This window comes from Podarcis vaucheri, assembly GCF_965113315.1.
Source record: "Podarcis vaucheri genome assembly, chromosome: Z".
Classification (NCBI taxonomy): Eukaryota; Metazoa; Chordata; class Lepidosauria; order Squamata; family Lacertidae; genus Podarcis; species Podarcis vaucheri.
The window spans coordinates 22,844,533-22,865,367 of record NC_138758.1 but is presented as its reverse complement, the minus strand read 5'-3'; the positions used below and the strand labels follow the sequence as shown (position 1 = coordinate 22,865,367).

Here is a 20,835-nt window from a genome sequence, read left to right as displayed (position 1 = left end):
AGGTTCTGGGGCTTGAGGATTGTGGCTGAAAGTGAACAAAATAGTTTCCCCGTTCCGGAAAAAAAGAGTTTTACCCCTAAATCAACAGCAACGCGTTTCCCGCCCCCCATGAATGACCCAGGCCCAGCAGATCCGGCGCGGGAAGTAAGCGAGCCTTCGCAGTTCTGCTTCGGATTGTATCACCCCTGCAATTTCCCCCACTTCCTTTCGATTCTGCGATACAAACATGCTCTCCCTCTCAGCTTCTTCCGGGGTTTGGATGATCAGCGAGCGGGTCCCATGCGTAGCAATAGCAGCAGCTGCCGCTCGTAGGAGGAGGCGGGGCATTCCGTGTTTCCACACTGCACGGCGCTGCGCCTCTTCGCCTGCGCGCTTTCTCTCTCTCCCCATCCTCCTGCGCTCGCTTTCGGCTGAGACACTGTTCCTGGCCTCCTGCGCTCGTTCTGCCACCGCAAAGAAGTGCCTGCGCCCTTCTTCAGGATGGTGATCGTAGTCTTCATCGCTTCTTCATCAGGTTCCACAGCGGTAAGGAGAAGCCAGCGGCTCCTGCTCCCCTCCCTCGCCCAGAAGCTGTTCTCCTTCCTAACTTTCCCCCACCCCTTTGTACTGAAGGAAAGTTGCAGCAGCAGGCTCCTTCCCTTCCCTCTCTCCCGTTTCCCCCTACAGTACTGCGATCTCTTACATTCAGGGCATTTCCCCATTTTCCTTCCTTATTTCTTTTATTTCCTCTGCTCGCTTACAAAAAATATGGGCTGGGTGGCTTCTGCAAATTGTAGCAAGCAATTTGGGACAATCTTTAGCAGGGTTTATTTTATCTGCCATTTTATGATGGGGTGGGGGGTGGGGCAACCCTGTGTATTATCGGCATCTTCAAGGCTGACATGAGTATGATCCTAAGCAATCTTACTCGGAGGCAAGCTCCGTTGTGCTCAGTGCAACTTCCTGCCCTTACTGTGGCATCAGCTTTCATAGTATGAGAAGCTGAGACTATGAAAGCTGATGCCACAGTAAGGCAACTATCTCTGTGCTTGATTACCTGGTGGGTAATTTCCCACTGAAAACAACTGGATTGATTCATGAGAAAACATGCAGTAGGATTGTTTTTCTCTTCAGTTGCCACAAAACTCCTGACAGTGCAATCGTTATGTACATGTTTATAGACGTCTCAGAAGTAAGTTCCATTAATTTCATTTTGTCTTGCTCCCAGGTAAATGGGTATGCAGCTGCTGTCTACAGCTGCCAAAGCAACACATGGATCCTCTTCTGGAATTTTATTCCCATTGACTTTAATAGGATTTGCTTCCAGTGAAGCATACTTGGATAGTGCTCTTTAGTCTTCAAAGTTATTTGCAAATACCCTTGAGGAAGGAGTACTCTAATCTGTACTGATTACTTTGCATGCTCCAGTACTGAATCCTAGTATTCAAGACTGCTTCTGCTTGCTTAGGGTGGTCCTTCCAGTCCCCAACTTTTAAATTTTTTTTATTGTGTTGATTTGTCACAGATATATGTACAAACACGTAACCATGTAAGTACTGTACTTGTCGGAGATAACTTGTTTGCAACCTAGCAAGTTTTTCACTAATAACTTTAAGAAAAGCTTAAAAGTGGAGTAAACAGGGTAGACTTCTGTTCCATTTGGTTATTCATGGGTCGCAGCAGCAAGTCATCTTTTGCTTACCTAGGAAGGGCTTAATCTGCACCTTCAGACCTTCTGCCTACAAAACTGTTTAGCTGGCATGCATGAAGGCATAATGTGAGTGCATCTCAGCATGTACAGAGTGCCTTTCCCTTACATTCGAGTAGCAACCACCAACTTCCATGTTCCTGGGGTTAGGCAAAACTGTACCTAGGGAAGGAATGGGTTTCAGTTCTCATTCTTTTCCCTTTTTGGCAAAAGCACTTTTATTTCATGGAGATTATCCAGGAGGTAAGCATCCGTTTAATCCACTTAACGCCACTCTTCAGGCTTGTCCTGCTGTTCAGAATACAAAGGCTCAGATTTCCCTCTCTGGTATAGAAATTAAGCATTAACCTCCCCCATGTTCCTTTCCTATTTCATTTCTTCCCTTTTCAGTATCCAGTTCCACAATCTTGGATGCTCATGTTTTTATTACATTTCTATATGACCTCCCTTCAAAGGGTGTGTGTGCATGTGTGTGCGTGCATGTATAAATCTTGTTATTCTCCAGACATGGCTTGTGTCAGAATTAAAGCTAAATCAGGTGCCTGATTGTCAGGTGTGTAAATCAGGTGTAGCCCCTGTGGCTTCGTTTGGACAAGGAATTGGAGGGTCCTTTAAGAAGTAGATATGGTACCAATATAATCTAGAACACAGTATACCATATATACTCTAGTATAAGCTGACTTTTTCAGTGCATTTTTTATGCTGAAAAAACCCCCCTTGGCTTATACTCGAGTGAGGTGGGTGGCAGCGGCCCAAAAGGAGCCCTTTCTCGCCACTGGTCCCACCACCGCCGCCTGCCTCTCACAAGGGCAGGCACAGGAGCCACGGTTGGGAGAGATGCTGCACTGCTCTGCGCTGTGCCTTTTTCACCCGCGGCTCCTATGCCTGCTCTTGCGAGCGGCAGAGGCGGTGGCGGAGGGATGAGCGGCCCGAAAGGAGCCATTTCTGGCTGTTTGTTCTTCTTTCTCCGTCGTTGCCGCCACCACCAAGTTTGTGGTGTGGTGAACCGGCTTATACCTGAGTCAGTAAGTTTTCCCAGTTTTTTGTGCTAAAATTAGGTGCCTCGGCTTATATTCAGGTCAGCTTATACTCGAGTATATACGGTACCTTTGTTTTAAGCTCTGCTTGGCCACTAAGTTCAATGGGTAGCTTTGTACAGTACTAGTCTCTGCCTACTTCACAGGGTTGTTAGGAGGATAAAGTGGGGAAATCCCATATTTGTCCCCACTCCCACTCTTTGAAGGAAGGAAGGATGGAATGCAAATAATATGACAAAGAACCTGAATATAACTATGATAAAATAAAGCCTGCAGCAAAATGTTGCAGTGTGGAATAATTCTGCTTAGGATGTTCTATTTCATCCTTTCTCTGTTTACGGAAGATGTTTGTACTAGCTCAAACCTTGGGGTTCTCTGAACCTTCTTATAACCTCCCACTAATGCGTGGATTCTGCTATTTCGGGTGCATAAGGACCCAGCGCTTGGAAATTTTAGAACATTGTTAATGTATGATTATAACACTTGGGCTGCAGGACAAGCTGGCTTTTAAAAAGAAAGAAATTCCCAACTTGAAATGTACTTGTGGCAGATCTGCCATGTGAGTGGCCCATTCTAACCACAAAGCACCATTTTGTATGCCACTGAAGGCTTTCTCAAAGTGCAACCTAGGAGCTGCTTTGTAAAAAAATGTCAGACTGTTGGTTCATCTTGCCCAGTAGCGTCAACTTCTGTGATAGACAGCAATTAAGGTGCTTCCCATATTATTTTCCATTGACCTTTTAAACAATAGAAGCTGTGGACTGAATTTTGTGCTGTCACAGGACAATGGTCTAATCAATGCAAATCCACAGAGATTTGAACTCAAGAGTGCTGATTTTGGAATGCAGAGTTTACTAGCATTTGCATCATGGAACCAACAACATTTGAGAGTGCTGTGCAGCTGAGGTAATCCATGGTCTGGCTTGTCATTGCATCTGAAACCTGGCTAATGGGTTCTTTCCCACAAACAAGCCATGACCCCTAAGCCCAGAGCAAACCTTGGTTATAGCTCATTGTCTTGGAGAAAAATAATAAAAGAGCCTGGGTTTGGACTTAATGCTAAGCCAAACAGTGGCTTAACTCTCACCAGGGGTGCAGGGGAAGCTCACTTTTGAACCACAGCAGTTAAGTTTAATGTGACGTGTGAGCCAGACCTTGCAAAAATTAAGGTGCAGCCTTTATGTAGCAAGACAGAATCCAGTATACACTGAAACTTCAGACACTTCAGTTCCTTGTAGATAATATTGCAGAATAACTGACGAAATGACTGTACAGTTATATGGGGGGGGGGAGCCTGTGCATGTGGCAAACACTCATAAGGAAGTGGTGAAACAGTTGCACAAGTTTTTACAGCACTTATGAGGTGGATTTGGATTGTTTCTTTATTCTTGCATTGTGACTTCAGATGTTTACCAAGCAGCAGGATCCACCTTCTTCTAAATCTAAAGAAACCCATCAGCAGAGTGACTTGGAGACCACCCACCCAGCTGTGTTGGAACAGCTGAATCTCTGATCAACTCCTGCCTAAATGGTTAGAACATTTAAACGCTGGTAATGCAGTTCTTCTTACTGCCTGCAAGAACCCCGCTGAGTTTTGATGTGAAGGGCCACTCAGTCACCTGCTTCCTACATGTTGTGACCACACTTGCCATACTATGCACAATTCTGATTGCCCCGCTTAAAAAATAATATTGTAGACTGGAAACAGTGTTAGAAAATAGCGAGACGCCAAGAGCATTTTGTACCTGACTATTGGCCATTTGCAACCAAGTGAAGATGTCTGGGTGCCACCGTTTCCATCATCTGGAGGTCATTGGATCTGGAATGTTTTCACACACTAGCAACACATCCTGTAGAATTCTATCAGTTATATTTTATCTGCACAATCAGCATGAATTTCTGGAACCAAACTGCTTTTTCTGTGCAGTAAGAGCAGGAGCAGTCCAGAATAGGCCAATATGTGTGTGGACTGTCCCTGGATCAAGGGACTTTTTAAGTTCTCAAAGTTCTTAACCTAGCTCAAGGTTGTCATCTGAACTAGCCAGATGTTTAACTGATAATCAATAACAGCTAGTTCATTATTTGAAAAATAAGACTTCAGAGCTGTCTTACTCCAAAATGTCAACTAGACATTCTGTTTTGGCAACTGTGACCTTGGTTTAAGGAACCATTTGGTGCCTATATCGTGACTGGAAAAGGTGCAGAAAGGGAAATGTAGGGATGTTACAAGATTTGGTGCTTTTTAGTTAATGGGGGAAAATGAGTACAGTGGTTTTAGAACACCTTAGTTTATAAACAAATTGGAAATAAAATGCTGCAAACCCAGAAGTCGGTGTTCCAGTTTGTGAACTTTGCCACCTGCCCAGTAATACATGGGGGACACGGGTGGCGCTGTGTTAAACCACAGAACCTAGGGCTTGCTGATCAGAAAGTTGGCAGTTTGAATCCCCGCAATGGGGTGAGCTCCTGTTTCTTGGTCCCTGCTTCTGCCAACCTAGCAGTTTGAAAGCACGTCAAAGTGCAAGTAGATAAATAGGTACCGCTCTGGCGGGAAGGTAAACGGCGTTTCTGCGCACTGCTCTGGTTCGCCAGAAGCGGCTTAGTCATGCTGGCCACATGACCCGGAAGCTGTACGCTGGCTCCCTCGGCCAATAAAGCAAGATGAGCACCGCAACCCCAGAGTCAGTCACGACTGGACCTAATGGTCAGGGGTCCCTTTACCTTTAATAATACATGGAGACATAAAGTGAAGCTGGATGTTGGAAAATTCAGGACAAGCAAAAGAAACTACTTCTCACAGCACCCAGTTTAACTATGGGATTTGCTCCCACATGATGTAGGGATGGCCACCAAGAGGATTAGACAAATTCGTAAGAAGATAAGGTTGTCAGTGGCTACTAGCTATGATGACTCTGAATACCAGCTGCTGTGAAATGCCAGTGGCGAGAATGATTTTGCACTCAGATCCTGTTTGTGGTCTTCCTATTGACATCTGATTGACACAGGACTGGCCTAAGACATTTTGGCACCTGAGGTGAACCACAAAATGGCACCTCTCTCCTTGCCATGGAAAAAGAAGTAAGGGAAGATCTACATCAGGAGCAAGGGGGTGGGATTTTGACATCAGGATATGGTGCCTGGTGAATCCTGCCGCCTGAGTCAGTTGCCTCACCTTGTCTCATGGGTGGGCCGGCCCTGAATATAGATCTACATCAGGATCTACTGCACTTGTGCCCCTTGAGTCAGCCGCCTCACTTTGCCTCATGGGTTTGCTGGCCCTATGCATGGCTATAAGTGTCATTGCTAAAATACTGCTTTTAGCAAGAAGGAGCTTACGGTGGACGCGGGTGGCGCTGTGGGTAAAACCTCAGCGCCTAGGACTTGCCGATCGTATGGTCAGCAGTTCGAATCCCCGCGGTGGGGTGCGTTCCCGTTGCTCGGTCCCAGCGCCTGCCAACCTAGCAGTTCGAAAGCACCCTCTGGTGCAAGTAGATAAATAGGGATCGCTTACTAGCGGGAAGGTAAATGGCGTTTTCGTGTGCGGCTCTGGCTTGCCAGAGTAGCTTCGTCACGCTGGCCACGTGACCCGGAAGTGTCTGCGGACAGCGCTGGCTCCCGGCCTCTAGAGTGAGATGAGCGCACAACCCTAGAGTCTGTCAAGACTGACCCGTACAGGCAGGGGTACCTTTAGCTTACGGTGTAGGTATTTTTCTTATGGTGACAATTATTGCTAACACTTGATCTCAAAAATCATGGCAGAGATTAGTTTTGTTAGGGAAAATTCACACTAAAATGTTGACATCTTGGTGCAAGAATGTCTTAAAATGTATGATGTGGATGTGATCAAAGAAATCTTTGAAACTTTGCAAAACTTTTTGAGTTTTGCAGTGCAGTTCTCCAGTCAAGTAATGCATTAAAAAGTGCTTATACTGTGGTAAAGTGCATAAGCATGCCTATATTGGTGAAAATTGTGTTGTATTAAGGAAATGTGATTGCAAAAACGTGTATATTGGGAGAAATTTATACTAAAATGAGAACTTTTCATGAGAACTTTTTTTTTTTAATTAACAGTTGATGTAGAAATGCAGAGAACTGAACTTAAGAATGGGAAAACAAGAAACGGAAGAGAAACAGAGTTGTCAGATTCTCCCATCCCTAGATGAATGTTGTAATCCAGAAATATCTTCAGGGCCACAGGTTCCTCATTCCTGATCTTCAACACCAACCATGTTTGTGGTTGCATGTGCATAACACCAATAATAAAAGTAATTGAAAAACAAATCCAAAGAAAATGGCTCCTTCCATTGCCATTTGGAAATGCTTGGGGAAACAGTCAAATTTTGATCTTAGGTGGCAGCCTAAGATCAGGGTCTTTCCTTATGGAGAGCCTCATAAATTCAGTTCCCCATGGTGACTGCTCCTGCCCCAGATCGCTAATGTAAAGTTTTCCTCTGAATTCTGTTCAAAGTACAGTACAGCGGAATTTGTTGATTTTGCCATTTCTGCGAATTGGGAGAATTGAGCTGATTCTGAACCCAATGTCAGTGGTTTGTAAAGGTGCCTTGTTAGTTGAACAAGCTAAATGTAAGAGTAACCCCAGGAAGTTTCAACGTTTAGTTTAATTTTGATTGCATTTTAAACAGCGTGTATATTCATGTTGTGTGTATGTCTGTGTTAATAAGACATTGTATTATATTTGCAGTGGCCTGTGGCCAGTGTGGGGAACTTTGACCATCTGCCATCCAGATGTTGCTAAACTGCAACTTCCATCATCCCTGACCATTAGTCATGCTTGCTAGGGGATGGCAGTTGTAGTTCAGCAACACCTGGAGGCCCAAAGGTTCTTCATTCCTGAATTAGAACTGCTTTTGCTTTTTCCAAGAGTCCAGTTTAAAGGGAAAGAGAAACCCATCCCTCTCCCAAATTCTATCCCAAATGCAGAGGTCTCTGGAGTGGAGAGGCTCTTTTTGCCTAGTTAATACTGGAATTTGGATAAGTTGTGTGAATCTCTGTCATTGCTTCTGAGATCTCTCCCAACACAAAGTGCAAATTTGGATGGATTCCTGATTTTGCTTTCTTTGTCTAAAACCCATCAAGAAATGAGAGCAAAGACTCTGCCCTGTGTGCTTGTCAAAGGACTTTAATGGAGGGGTTGGCTCCATAAATAATGAGTGACCATCAAGCTATATCAAACTTTATGGGCCCCTGGACCCAATTCTCTTTAGAATTTGGAAGGAAAACTTGTACACATTTTGAATAAGCAAGATTGGATCACTTGAATAGAGTTTATCGTATAACAAGAGCATGGGAACAGCATGTGTGTTTTGTTGTTGTTGTTGTTTTTAAAAAACCTTTCCTTTTATGCAGCCTGCTGATAATGTAATTCATATATAGGTCATGCAGCTTAGGCTTTTATATAGGCTATTATGTTACCCCCTCCTCAGGGGGGTAGACTTCACACAACAAAAGGGATCCCACAGCAGAGATTACAGTGGTGCCTCGCAAGACGAAAAGAATTCGTTCCGCGAGTCTTTTCGTCTTGCGATGTTTTTCGTCTTGCGAAGCACAGTCCGTTGCAACTGTGCCTCTTCAAGCGGCTTTTAAAAAAAGCGCAAGACGTTTTCGTCTTGCGAAGCAAGACCATAGGGAAATTCGTCTGGCAAAGCAACGCAAAACCGAAAAACCCTTTCGTCTAGCGAGTTTTTCGTCTTGCGAGGCATTCGTCTTGCGGGGCACCACTGTACTTTTAACAGCTCAAGACACTGACAGTGGCTTTGAGTGCTATAGCAAGTGTGTGCTAGCATCCATGTGCATGGACTCTGCCATGGGCAATTGGTGGTGCTTATTTGTAATAATCATAAAGGATATGACGTAGGGTATATATCTGTGCGCTGCTCTAGTTTGCCTTAGTCATGCTGGCCACATGACCCAGAAGCTGTACACCGGCTCCCTCGGCCAGTAAAGTGAGATGAGCACCGCAACCACAGTCTCATCCACAACTGGACCTAACGGTCAGGGGTCCTTTTACCTTTATATAGGAATCTATAGCCTGGGCAACCTTTCATATGTGAGTCCCATTTCATACTACAAAGCCAGGTGCCTCTAGTCAACTGCATGCAGCTGATGATGTTTGTTTGTAATGACAAAATTAGTCTTTCAGTACAAACAAAATGCCACCTCTAACGACTGGACAACGTGCAAAGAATACTTTCCCCAAACAGCGAGGCATGGTGCAAACCAAATAAACAAATGTGAATCAATTGAGGATAAACGAGCACATTTTGGGGGGTGGGGTAGTTATTGTCTAGTTCAGGCATCACCAACCTTTTTGTGCCTATGGACACATTTGGAAATTTGAGAACATTCCGTGGGCAGCAGTCACATAATGACTGCCATGGGAAGGGTGGTGGTGGCATTGAACACTGTAAGGGTTTGACAAAACAAAGAAATGGCCACTATTGGATTTTGGCATAATTCAAAATGATTGCTGCATCTAAAATAGTGGGGAAATCCAAGCACAAAATGGTGCAGCCATGACACAGCTGTCCCATCAATAGGGATAAAGGGTCACCAGTGCAGTCACTCACAGAGCGAAGTTCTTTGCACCTCCACTCTGGATAGGGAGGGTAGGCACTCAGTCTTGGCACCAAGCGCCACATGGGCATTTTTAAGGAGATGTGTTCAGTGTAGGAGAGGCTGAGGCAGTACAAAGCACTGATTCTTATGCCCTGTGGATTTAGAGGGGATATAGACCTTTCAGGGTTTCACAGAAGTACCAGCAGCAACATTTCCCCTCAGTTAGCAGCCTCTAGTGTAGTTTCTGCTCCTTTGAACATGGTATTTACTATTGGTGGTGATCTCTCCCCCTGCCCCCATACAGTGGTACCTCTGGTTAAGAACTTAATTCGTTCCCGAGGTCCGTTCTTAACCTGAAACTGTTCTTAACCTGAGGTACCACTTTAGCTAATGGGGCCTCTCGCTGCCACCACACCACCGGAGCACGATATCTGTTCTCATCCTGAAGCAAGGTTCTTAACCCGAGGTACTATTTCTGGGTTAGCAGAATCTGTAACCTGAAGCATCTGTAACCCGAAGTACCACTGTACTTTAAAAATATTCTCTGGAAGTAGTCCTGATATTCTGACTGGATGAATGTTTTGCCCAGTGAAATGACCCAGCAGAACAATGACTTAACAAAAAATAAAAACCCTAACAAATGATTAGCTAAGGCATTTGGCACAGATTCCGGTTTTCCTTCTGGGAGGCAAACTGCCAGTCACACCTTTTAAGTATGATTTCTGTTCCTTCTGTTGGGTGTGGTCGCCCATGTTTCCTCAGTCCTTTTCAAGGCATGGCTTAGGGTCCAGAAGAGCCATTTTAAAACACACACCAATAAATATTTACAGACTTAAACCCATAATCTTTATTGTTCCTGAGATGCAGAGGGGCAATATAATGTGATCAGTCTGGTACTAAATCTCATTTGACAAACTCACTCAGGCTTAAGGGCTAATTCCACAACATTCAGAGTTCTGTTTCCCATGCGCAGCAGCTGAGGCTGTGCACCACATTGGGTTTCCAGGGAATATTAAGGATGATAAAGGCAACTTAGAGACATTTCCTTTCTGGAGAAGCAACCTCCCCCTCCCCCGCCTCTGGTCAAGGGTCACAGTACTCAGGACTGGTCAAGTTATTTATTTCTATGCACCCCACCTTTTCAGTTAAGGAATTCAAAGCAGCAAATACAACCCCTTTTCTTCAACTTTTTTTATCATTGCAACAACCCTTCAAGGTAGCTTGAGCCAAGTAATAGCAACTGGCCCAAGGCCAGCTAGTGAGCTTTGTGGCTGAGTGGGAATTTGAACCTGAGAAATCCCACAGGTACCTCTCACTGCAAGTAAAAAATTTAAATCTGTAACCTTTTGTTGCCCTTTCATGGTACAGTGGTGCCTCGCAAGACGAAATTAATCTGTTCCGCGAGTCTCTTCGTCTAGCGGTTTTTTCGTCTTGCGAAGCAACCCTATTAGCGGCTTAGCGGATTAGGGCTATTAGCGGTTTAGCGGCTATTAAAGGCTTAGCGGCTTAGCGGCTAAAAGGCTATTAGCGGCTTAGCGGCTTAGAAAAGGGGGGGAGCGGGGAAAAATCGGAACACTCGCAAGACGTTTTCGTCTTGCAAAGCAAGCCCATAGGGAAATTCGTCTTGCGAAGCAGCTCAAAAACGGAAAATCCTTTCGTCTAGCGGGTTTTCCGTCTTGCGAGGCATTCGTCTTGCGGGGCACCACTGTACTCAAAACCACCAGCTGCACTGGCTTCCTCACTCTGCCCAAGGATAGGAATAGCTCTAAGGTAATAATAGTAATAATAATAATAATAATTATTTTTATTTATACCCCACCCTCCCCAACCAAGGCTGGGCTCAGGGCGGCTAACAAGCAATAATAAAAAGAAGTTGAATGAATACAACTTAAAAACAAGATTAAAATACAACATTAAAATATTGAAACTTTAAAATATTAAAATGCAGCCTCATCACAGGAGGAGAAAGGAAAAAGAAAAAAGATGGTACCTCCCCTACTTCACTTGATACATATACTGTATATATATTTCTGGTCATTAGCAGGATAATGCAAATGACCAAACTGGGGTGGGTGAAGCTTGAGAGATAGAGAGACAGAAATAGTTGTTCCATGTAGTTCCAGGCATACCAAGGTAAATTCCCACTTGGTAAATAACTGTTGATGGCAAGCAGGGCAATATTAACAATGGCTAAACAATGAAGCTATTGTTTTGTCATAGATTTGTTTAAACTGTGTGATAGTCCCTGCTAATCCTTTAATTAGCATGTGTGATGGCTAATTAAGTCAGACCCTGTGTGCTGGACAGACACCCTTAATTCTGTGAAATCAACATGGGTTCAAAGGTAATGGAGTCAGCCTAATTTTCTTTGAGGTGAGAGCCTGGGGAGTCTGAGCACAACAAAGCATCAAATAACTAGGTGTGAGAATACAGATGAGCAGGGCCTCTCTCCTAAAACCAGGGCTTAGGATAGCAAGGTGAGAACAGGTAAGATGTGGCTTTTCTTGGGATGGGATGGGGTTGGGGAGGCAAGCTGCAAGGCAGGGATGCTGCTGCCTTTGGAAGAAGCTGGCACTGCTTGGGACGAGATGCTTGGAACCACCCTCCCACAGGAGGCTATGTTTGTAAATATGTGTAAACAAACCATATATCATAAAGACACCATAAAGACTGTGTCCCCTTGTCCAAAAGTGAATACAGACTCTGGGTTAAGGCACACCTGCAACCCTTGGAATCTTGCACCGCTTGGAGATTGAGGTGGCGCATAGCAGTATTGTGCTAGGGAAAGTAAAGCCGCAGATGCTGGGAACCTTGCAGAATGGCCGAGACCTGGCTCAAGGCTAGGTGTGAAGGGCGATGTATGTTTCCTCAGGTCCAGAAGGCTGGTGCCCCGTCCTGGCTCAATCAGCCCTTGATCTGCCTGGCCCATTGTCTTCTCTGCTCCTGCTATGGCCCTAGGACTGGGATGGGGAATCTCTTGTCCGGGAGCCAGATTTGGCCCTCCAGGTGTTTTTGTCTGGCCCCTGGGACTGTCCCCAGACCACACCACTCACTGGTCCTGATTTGCACCCTGAGTGTTTTTGTCGGCTAGAATGTGTTTGTACTCTGAGGGGGCAGTACAAGAGTCAGCTAGAAGCCCAGGTAGATGGTGTGGGGACCTCCATTCCTGGGGTAGGGAAACCCAGATCCCATGGTTTCAGAGTTATTGGCAGAGTCTTCTGGGCAGATCTTGCTCCACATCATGTTTGAGGTCTGGGCAGAGCTGAACCATGGTGGGCCACAGCTGCATTCACCCTAGATCTGCAAATACAGCACAGATGAGCCTCTTCTGTTGTGTTTTGGTTCTGAAATCCTTTCATGACAAGGATTAAGGACCTTTTGGTTCTGAAACTTGGGCCACACCTGCACCATACATTTAAAGCAATGCAATATATTTTTAACATTTAGTCCCTCTTTGCCTGGAACTCTGGAAATGGCAGCTCTGTGAGGGGAATAAGAGACTTCTACAACTCTTGGCACCCTTACAAAACTACATTTCCCTGGATTCTTTGGGGGAAGCTGTAACCGTTATAGTGATATCACTGTGTTGTAAACATGAGACTTTTTAGATTTCCACCTCTGATGTTGTGGTTAGATACTAGAAGTTCTTGACATTGCTGCTTATTTCTTCCATTCTACTGCTGCTGTTTAGTTTGAATTTGGATGCTAATTTGGGTGCTATCATTTAAGCTTCAAGAGCCACCATTTAATGAAAATGTACATGCATTGTTTAAATCTGCCTTAAGCATTTTCTTAAAGAAAGCTCAGGAAAGGTGGGTTAATCATGAGATTTTGGTAATGCCTTAAAATGCCATTTTCTATATCTGTTGTTGCGAGATCTTGATTTCTGTGTAACAACAGTTGTACAACACTACTCAGGACAATGTGGAAATGGATATATGTGCTTCCACAAAACTATTAAGAAACTCTCTTTTAATTTCAATTGTCTTATCAGGTTCTGGGGCTCTTAAAAATATATATATCCAACCCTCAAGGAATTTTCACTACATGATAACCATCTCTCTCCCATTGCATATACACCCAGACCTCATTCTAAAGTTCCCCGGGTTCACTGGGAAATCCCAGTAGCAAGTAGGCTACAAATGTGGAAACCTGTGGCCCTCCAGATGTTGTTGGATTTAAGCTCCCATCAGCATCAGGTAGGGTGGCCAATGATTGCAGTTGATGGGAGTTGTCCCCTAGCAACATCTGGAGCGCCACAAGTTCCACAGGCCTGCCTAGAGGGGAAAGGTTAAATCAAGGGTTCACAGTCTGACCACACTTTCCATAAGTTACCTTGTGTGAGAGTTACACCTAGGTCCCCAGCAGTCAAAGTTCTGCACTACCAGTTGCTCCTTTGGGACAGCTCCGAGCTTCATTTTTAAATGTTAAGGCTCTAGGTCAGGGGTTGGCAATGTACGACCCATGGGCCACAAGCGGCTCACGGGGGTCATTTAACCAGCCCATGAGCTGCCCCCAAACCGAGCCACCTGCTCTGCGAGTCCCCACCCATTGCGCTAAACCAGCGTGGTGTGGGGACTCACTTCCGCAGTACCGGAAATTGCATGTGCAATCCGGCCCACTGAGAGATCTCCAGTGGAGTGAACTGGCCCAGGCGAGGTAAACCTGGCCAACCCCTGCTCTAGGTGGATGCCATGACTTTTTAAAATGTGATAACCAAATGGCCTGGGCCAAGCCAGAATCCCCAGAATACAATGGGGATGTAGTAGACAATGTGAAGGCAAACTTATAGCTGTGTTCATATTCCTTTGCTGAACTTTTAAAGTAGTGGATGGATAACCCATCATGTTTAGCAATTGTTGAGGTTTTATGTGGTGTTTATTTTGGACTAGGCAAAAAGCCATTTCCAAGCATGTAAAAGTCAAACATGGTTTGGCTGGATTTCCAGAGACTGCCAAAGGGCAGACTCTTTTCACATTGAAAAGCAGTAATTGGGGTTATGGCTATGATGATTTGGGAGGTGCTCAGTACTTTAAAAAGAAGCAGAAGGCCGCTGGAAGGCATCCTTTTGAAACCTGATAACATTTTGCCACATTGCATTGCAGATGGAAGTTAGTTGTTTTGACCCAAGCATATGCTTGTTTTATTTCTTCTTCTTTTTTTAAAGTGCTTTGTTTCCAAGCATATGTTTTAAGGAGAGGAACAAGGGCATGTCTGATGCTGGGTTCTCAAAAGGCACATCCACTAAAAAAGAAAAAAGATTAATCAGGTTTTCTAGGTCTTCTGATTTCAAAGTCAGGCATAAAGTTAGCAATGCAGCTTGAATGGGGGGGGGGGATGGAAATGGGTAAGATGACCAAGCAGGGCACTTGGCCCCACCTAACCAGATAGAAAGCATTATTGAAGGTAGAATTATAGCACATAGAGAGGAACCGGCATGGCTTCTGCAAGCAGTGGCAGACTTGGGTACTATGGCATTCCTCCACCCTACCCCAGTCCTTGTGCTACTTTCCCAAAGGTGGGTAAGGAGGTACCTGGCTTTGTGAAGGAGGCACAAAGACTCTGGCAGGGACCTAGAACCCTCCCATCTCCTTCCCCAAGCTGGGAAAGTGCTAGCTAGGCTTTGGAACAGAAGCAGAAGGACTCTAGGACCCTGTTAGAGCCTCAAGTGTCCTACCCATAGCCCAGCACCTAGCTCACCCTGCTTTGAAATGGCATCCCCTTGGATCAGTGTACAACCCTAAATCTGCTCCAGCTGTAAGGCTAGGTTCTGTCTAGCTAACAAGAGTTTCTCAAACTTAGGTTCCCAGCTTTTGTTGGAGTACAGGTATAACCTTCCCTCATCTGTTGCTAGCTGGACCAGTGATCAGGGATGGTGGGAATTGTAGTCATAACAATAGCTGGAGACTCAAGCTTGAGAAACACTGAACACTTCTTTTGAGAGTGTTGACAAGCCTATAAGTAGAGGTGATCCAGTCAACACTGTGTATTTAAACTTTGAAAAAGCTGTTGATTAAGCACCACCCTGAAAGACTCCTGATAAGCTTAGCAGTCATTGAGTGGGTTGGTGGGGAAGAAAAGGTCCTCTTATACATCAGTAATTTTAACCACTAACTTGTTTAAGAAAAAGTAGAGAGTAGGGATCAATGGGCAGTTCTCACAGTGGAGGCTTTTAAGAAGTGAGGTCCCTCAAGGATTCATATTGGGACCAGCGCTTTTTAAGTTGCTCATAAATTAGTTTGGGTTGAGCTGCTTGGCAGCCAAGTTTACTGATGACACTCAGTTGTACTGGAGGTAAGAACAGAAGGGCATTGCGAAGAGCTCTGAAAGAATCTTTTCAAAGTACATGAATGGTAATTAAATTAGCAAATGTTATTCAATGCAAGCAAGTGCAAAGTGACACATACTATTGCAGAAAATAAAATCCACGTATACGCCTATGGAGTCTGAACTGGTGGTGAGTGACTAGGAATAAGATCTTGGATTCATAGTTAGCTTGATGAAGATTGTGACCCAGTGTGTGGCAGCTGTGAAAAGGGTGAAGCCCAGGTAAGGAATAATTAGGAAACGGATTGATAATAAAACTGCCAGTATCACAACGATGTTAAACAAATGTTGGACACGCTTGGAATACTGTGCACAGTTTGGGTTTGCTTCATTTCAGAAAGCATATTGTGCAGCTGGATAAGGCCCAGACAAGAGCAACTAAAACAAACACAGAATAAAGAATTATGCATGGTTTGGAGAAAGTGGATAGAGAAGTTTTTCTTGCCCCTCTCACAACTAGAGTCATCTAATAAATTTGAATGTTGAGTGAGTCAGGACAGACAGAAGAGCGTATTTGTCTGGGTTACATGGTGGAATTTTCTACCACAGGCCCATGTTGGCAAGGGCCACCAACTTGGATGGTTTTAAAAGGAGTATATTCATAGAGGACAGGCATCCCCAAACTCTGCCCTCCAGCTGTTTTGGGACTACAATTCCCATCATCCCTGACCACTGGTCCTGTTAGTAGGGATGATGGGAGTTGTAGTCCCAAAACAGCTGGCGGGCCAGGTTTGGGGATGCCTGATGGAGGACAAGGACTACCAGTGACTACTAGTCATGACCTCTATATATTAGCTCCAGTATCAGAGGTGGTATGCCTCTGTAGACCAGTTGCTGAGAATTACAAGTGGGGAAGAGTGTTGTTGCACTGAGGTCCTCCTCATTAATTTCCCACAGGCCTCTGCTTGGCCACCAGTGATGCCAGAATACCTGAGCCTCCAGTCTGAGCCCACAAGGATGTTACATTATTGCATTAACATCTGGAGGGCAGCAGGTTGCAGAAGGCTGTTCTGTGTAAACCTCTGGGTAGGAGAGCCTGAGGGCAATTGAGGATGGCAGTTTGGTTGATGACTTACAGTGGTGCCCCGCAAGACGAACGCCTCGCAAGACGGAAAACCCGCTAGACGAAAGGGTTTTCTGTTTTGGTGGCGCTTCGCAAGACAAATTTCCCTATGGGCTTGCTTCGCAAGACGACAGCCCATAGGGAAATCTCAGGGACAGCGGGGAAGCGCAGCGCGTCTTCCCCACTGTCCTCGGACCTCCTCCGAAGCCGGGCGGTGGGGTGGGGCCACCTTCTGAAGGCGGGCGGGGGGCGAAAGTCTTTGCTCCCCCCTGCCTGCCTGTCCCGGAGGGCTTTTGAAGGCAGGCGGGGGGGGGAGCAAAGACTTTCGCCCCCCGCCCGCCTTCAGAAGAGGTCCAGGACCTCTTCTGAAGGCTGGCGGGGGGCGAAAGTCTTTGTCCCCCCTGCCTGCCTTCCCAGGGGCTTTTAAATCGCCCCGGACAGCGGAGAAGTCCTCCGCTGTCCCGGGGTTTTTTAAAATGCTGGGGGTGGGAAGAAAAGCCCTTGTCCCCCCCCCCAGCCTTCAGAAGAGGTCCGGGGACAGACTTGCGAGGCACCACTGTATTTGTGAGATTCTAGAAGCAATTATCTGGATGCCTTAGAAATACAATTCTGAACTAGGTGAATTTTGCCAGGAAGCTGACACCAGACATCAGCACAGGACCTGTAAGTTAAATTTCATTTAAAAGTAGGTATTGTGAGAGAGTAAGTTGCTCCCCACCCCCCCAACCTAGCAGGTAGAGTAATCATGGATTCGGGACTTTTTTAGCTGTGTGGGGTTTTGGGGTTGTGTTTTTTGCTGGGTGGTCTTGGGCAAATTGTCGCCTGTCCATTTTGATTATCTTTAGTCAAAACAACAACAACAAAAAATCGGAACGGTGGTCTACCTTACAGGGTTGTTGCTAAGACAAATAGACTGTGAAAATGCTTTTGCAATTCTTAAAAAAATGTACAGTAGACTGCTGGTTTCTTTTGTGAAACTAGTCCTTTCTTGAGGCTGAAGAACATGCATAAGACTTTCTGAACAGTTTAACAAACTTTGGAATATTTGGACAGTGTATGTTTGGAGGCAGTTAATACGTCTAATTTGATCGGGAAATATTTTGTTCTTGTACATCAACTTTTATAAAGGACTCTATGCATTATGCTGTGTTGTATAATGAACAATCATTTGAAGTGCTTTTAAAAAACATACAAACATTCCGACAAGCAAGCTTTCATACCGTGGCTATTGCCGCAGAATAATTATTAGTTTTAAGTATACCTGTCTAAAGTGCAACTTTCACTTACATTAATAAAGCTACCCTTCACATTCCTTTGAATACCTTGCAGAAGTCTTCAAAATAACTCTTAATTCTGCTCTCCTAGTTCATTTATTATTATTATTATTCCTCCCATTTTGCCCTTTCCAATGTCTATTGTACTACATGCACTAAGTAAGCTTGCTAGGATAAAATCTGGACAGCACAAATGCTCAAGTTTAATTTTGCAGAGCTTATGTTGGCTTCCACCTACCCGAAGGAATACTGGCTTCCTCATGTTAAATACATATGCAGCTTGAAACGGTGTCAAGTGAGAGGCCCATCTGACAATCTCTGTCTCCCTGGAGTAAAACCAGCTGCTTTTAGTTTACTTTCTTGTCAAGTTATCGGAAGCAATGTGATCTTCTAGGTTTTTGCATCAGAACACAACTCCGCTGTTCTTCCCCCACACTTTTCTTTTTCTAAGACAATAAGAGGTTGTGTTCGTATCATACCAAATTAACTCTTTGACGTTAGGTAGTGTATATTTTTGTTTGTGTTTTTTAAAACACAAAAATATATGTTTTCCTGACGTGAAAGCTTCTTTGCTTTCCTTAAGAATAAAACTAAAATATGCACATTTAGTAGTATAATTATTGAATACAAAACTGAAGCCTGAATGCATCTATCTGCAGATAAACAAATGTTTTATAAATATTAAATGCACACTGTTCAGAGAAATTCAGCATTATTCAACGCAAGCTGCTCATTCATTCCAATTTAATTTGTAATCTAATCACAGCACTAAAAAGAAATTACTCAGACCAAGCACATTTTGTAGACAACTTGATCTTGGATATATTTAAGTCTTTATCTTCCCCAATAGCTTATGTGGATCTATTGTCTCCTTCCTGTATCCTTTCATTCCAGTTGATATGAAATATGTTCCACTTTTCTCTAAATCTATCATCTTGCTGCCTGCCTTCCCTAATCCTTATTATATTTGTAATTTGATCATCTGAATACAATACAACACTAAAACACTGTGATACTTTTTTAAACAGTCATAGTTCACCCAAAGAATCATAGGAACTGTATTGTTTTTGCTGCTGCTGCTGTTAATTTATACCCTGCCTTTTTCCTGATGTGACTCAAGGCGGCTTACTGATAAAAACAAGAATCTTTAAAAACACAGAAAAATCAATCATTAAGTTACAATTAAATATTGATAGAATTAAAACTATATTCATATATAAAATTTGTTTAAAACATGCCAGTAAGTATAGGTGGAGACCATTTTAGGCTTGTCAAATTGTGACGTGCTATTGCCGCCATGTGGGTCCTTTTGGACCCAGAAGAAGGTAGAATGGTGTGGGGAGGCGTGGACCATGATGGGGGATGCTAATATATGCATGGGGGCAAGGAACGGAACCCTTGTGTGAAATGATCACTGCCTGTACAATAAAACCAGCACAGCAGCAGTGCTTTAATTCAAAGCAGTCAGTTCCTAAAAGCCTGTTGGAACAAGAAAATCTTCACCTGCCGGCGGAAGAACAACAAGGAGGGAGTCAGTCTAGCTTCTCTAGGGAGGGAGTTCAAACTTCGGGAGCACCCACCAAGAAGGCTCTTGGTAGTTTGTTAAGGGTGCTGAGAGTTGTTAGAAGGCAACCCACCCCCAATTCCCCTGGTAGAGCCACAGTTACCAGGGTGCTTTAACAAGCAATCTTCTCTTCCCAGGGAACCGATGTATATGCTGTGATTTATAGGAAGTAGACCTATTAAAACTAATGAACATGATTAAGGTAGTTCATTAATTTTGTGACTCTGTTCTTAGTTGAATGCCACCCGCCGTCTCCATGGAAATTTCCCACATGTATTTAGCTCTTCAGAGAATAGCTCCTCCAAACTGGCCTGTTGAAATTCCAGCATGCCTCAGCATGTGGAAATAGGTACCCGGTATGTCCGTATCATTTAAATCGCCAGAAACAAAATAGCTGGGTGAGGAGCAAATGCTCAGGTGAGGAGCAAATGGATGTAGAGGCAAAGTGACAGAGACTGCCCACGAAATGCCCCAACAGATAAGACAGACTCTGCCCTCTCCCCCAAATGCACTAGCAAACTTCCATGCCAGCAGTGACTGCAGATGTAGAAGACTTTTTTTTTTTAATTGACGGATTCTCTGTGATAAAACAGAAACCCATATTATTATTATGTTTAAATGCCGCGCACTGGCATTTTGTTGTCATGTGGACAGTGCAAAAAAACTTCTGTGCCAAAGTAACACTGATTCTGCCATAAATCTCTGTCTGGAAGCACCCCAAGTGGTTTTATGCAAGTAGAGCCTGTTCCATCACGATGCACCTGATGCCATCTCCCCTTGATTAGACCTCTGGCCTTTTTGCAGCCTGGCAGGTACTCCTCCACTAGTTCTCCCACTGGACCCTCCTCTGGCTTAGCTCACGAGGAGAGGGAGAGTGAAGGCAAAGATTCTGGATCCTTTGAAGCAATGTACAGGCTTGTCCAATGCCCAAGGTGAAATGTCTGGGTGAGCTGGGCTGCTTAACATGGTTCTTCAAGTGTACTGGGGTTTCCTGCAGGTCCAAAGCCTCTTTTTTGGATGAAGTTCTCCAAGCATCTGGGTCTGAGGGAAGCACTGTAGCTTAGCAGTGGCTTTGTTACAGAAGGTCCCAGATCCCGGTTCTGTACTATCCTATCTATGGTGGGATGAGAACTTTACAGAGGCTGATTCTCATGTAGCTTAAATGTGCCATTACCATTTGTGATATTACCTGTATGTGCCTTCAAGGCACACACATGAAGGAAATGGCTTGGTGACCTTGAAGCGAGTCCACTGCTTGCATCATCAGTCCTAAATGTATCCAGTCTTAGCAATTCACACTTGGTGAG

The 20,835-nt window shown here is 44.5% G+C and overlaps 1 protein-coding gene across 1 annotated transcript in view; it reads left to right on the top strand.

The window, feature by feature from the left end:
• The first annotated feature begins 299 nt into the window (after positions 1–299).
• The window catches only part of SH3BGRL (SH3 domain binding glutamate rich protein like), a 44,246-nt gene continuing 23,710 nt past the window's right edge, over positions 300–20,835 (top strand). Inside the window, exon 1 of the mRNA XM_082208493.1 lies at positions 300–525. Within this exon, the coding sequence (XP_082064619.1) occupies positions 481–525 (45 nt within the window). The 5' untranslated portion in view covers positions 300–480. The remainder of the gene's footprint in view (positions 526–20,835) is intronic.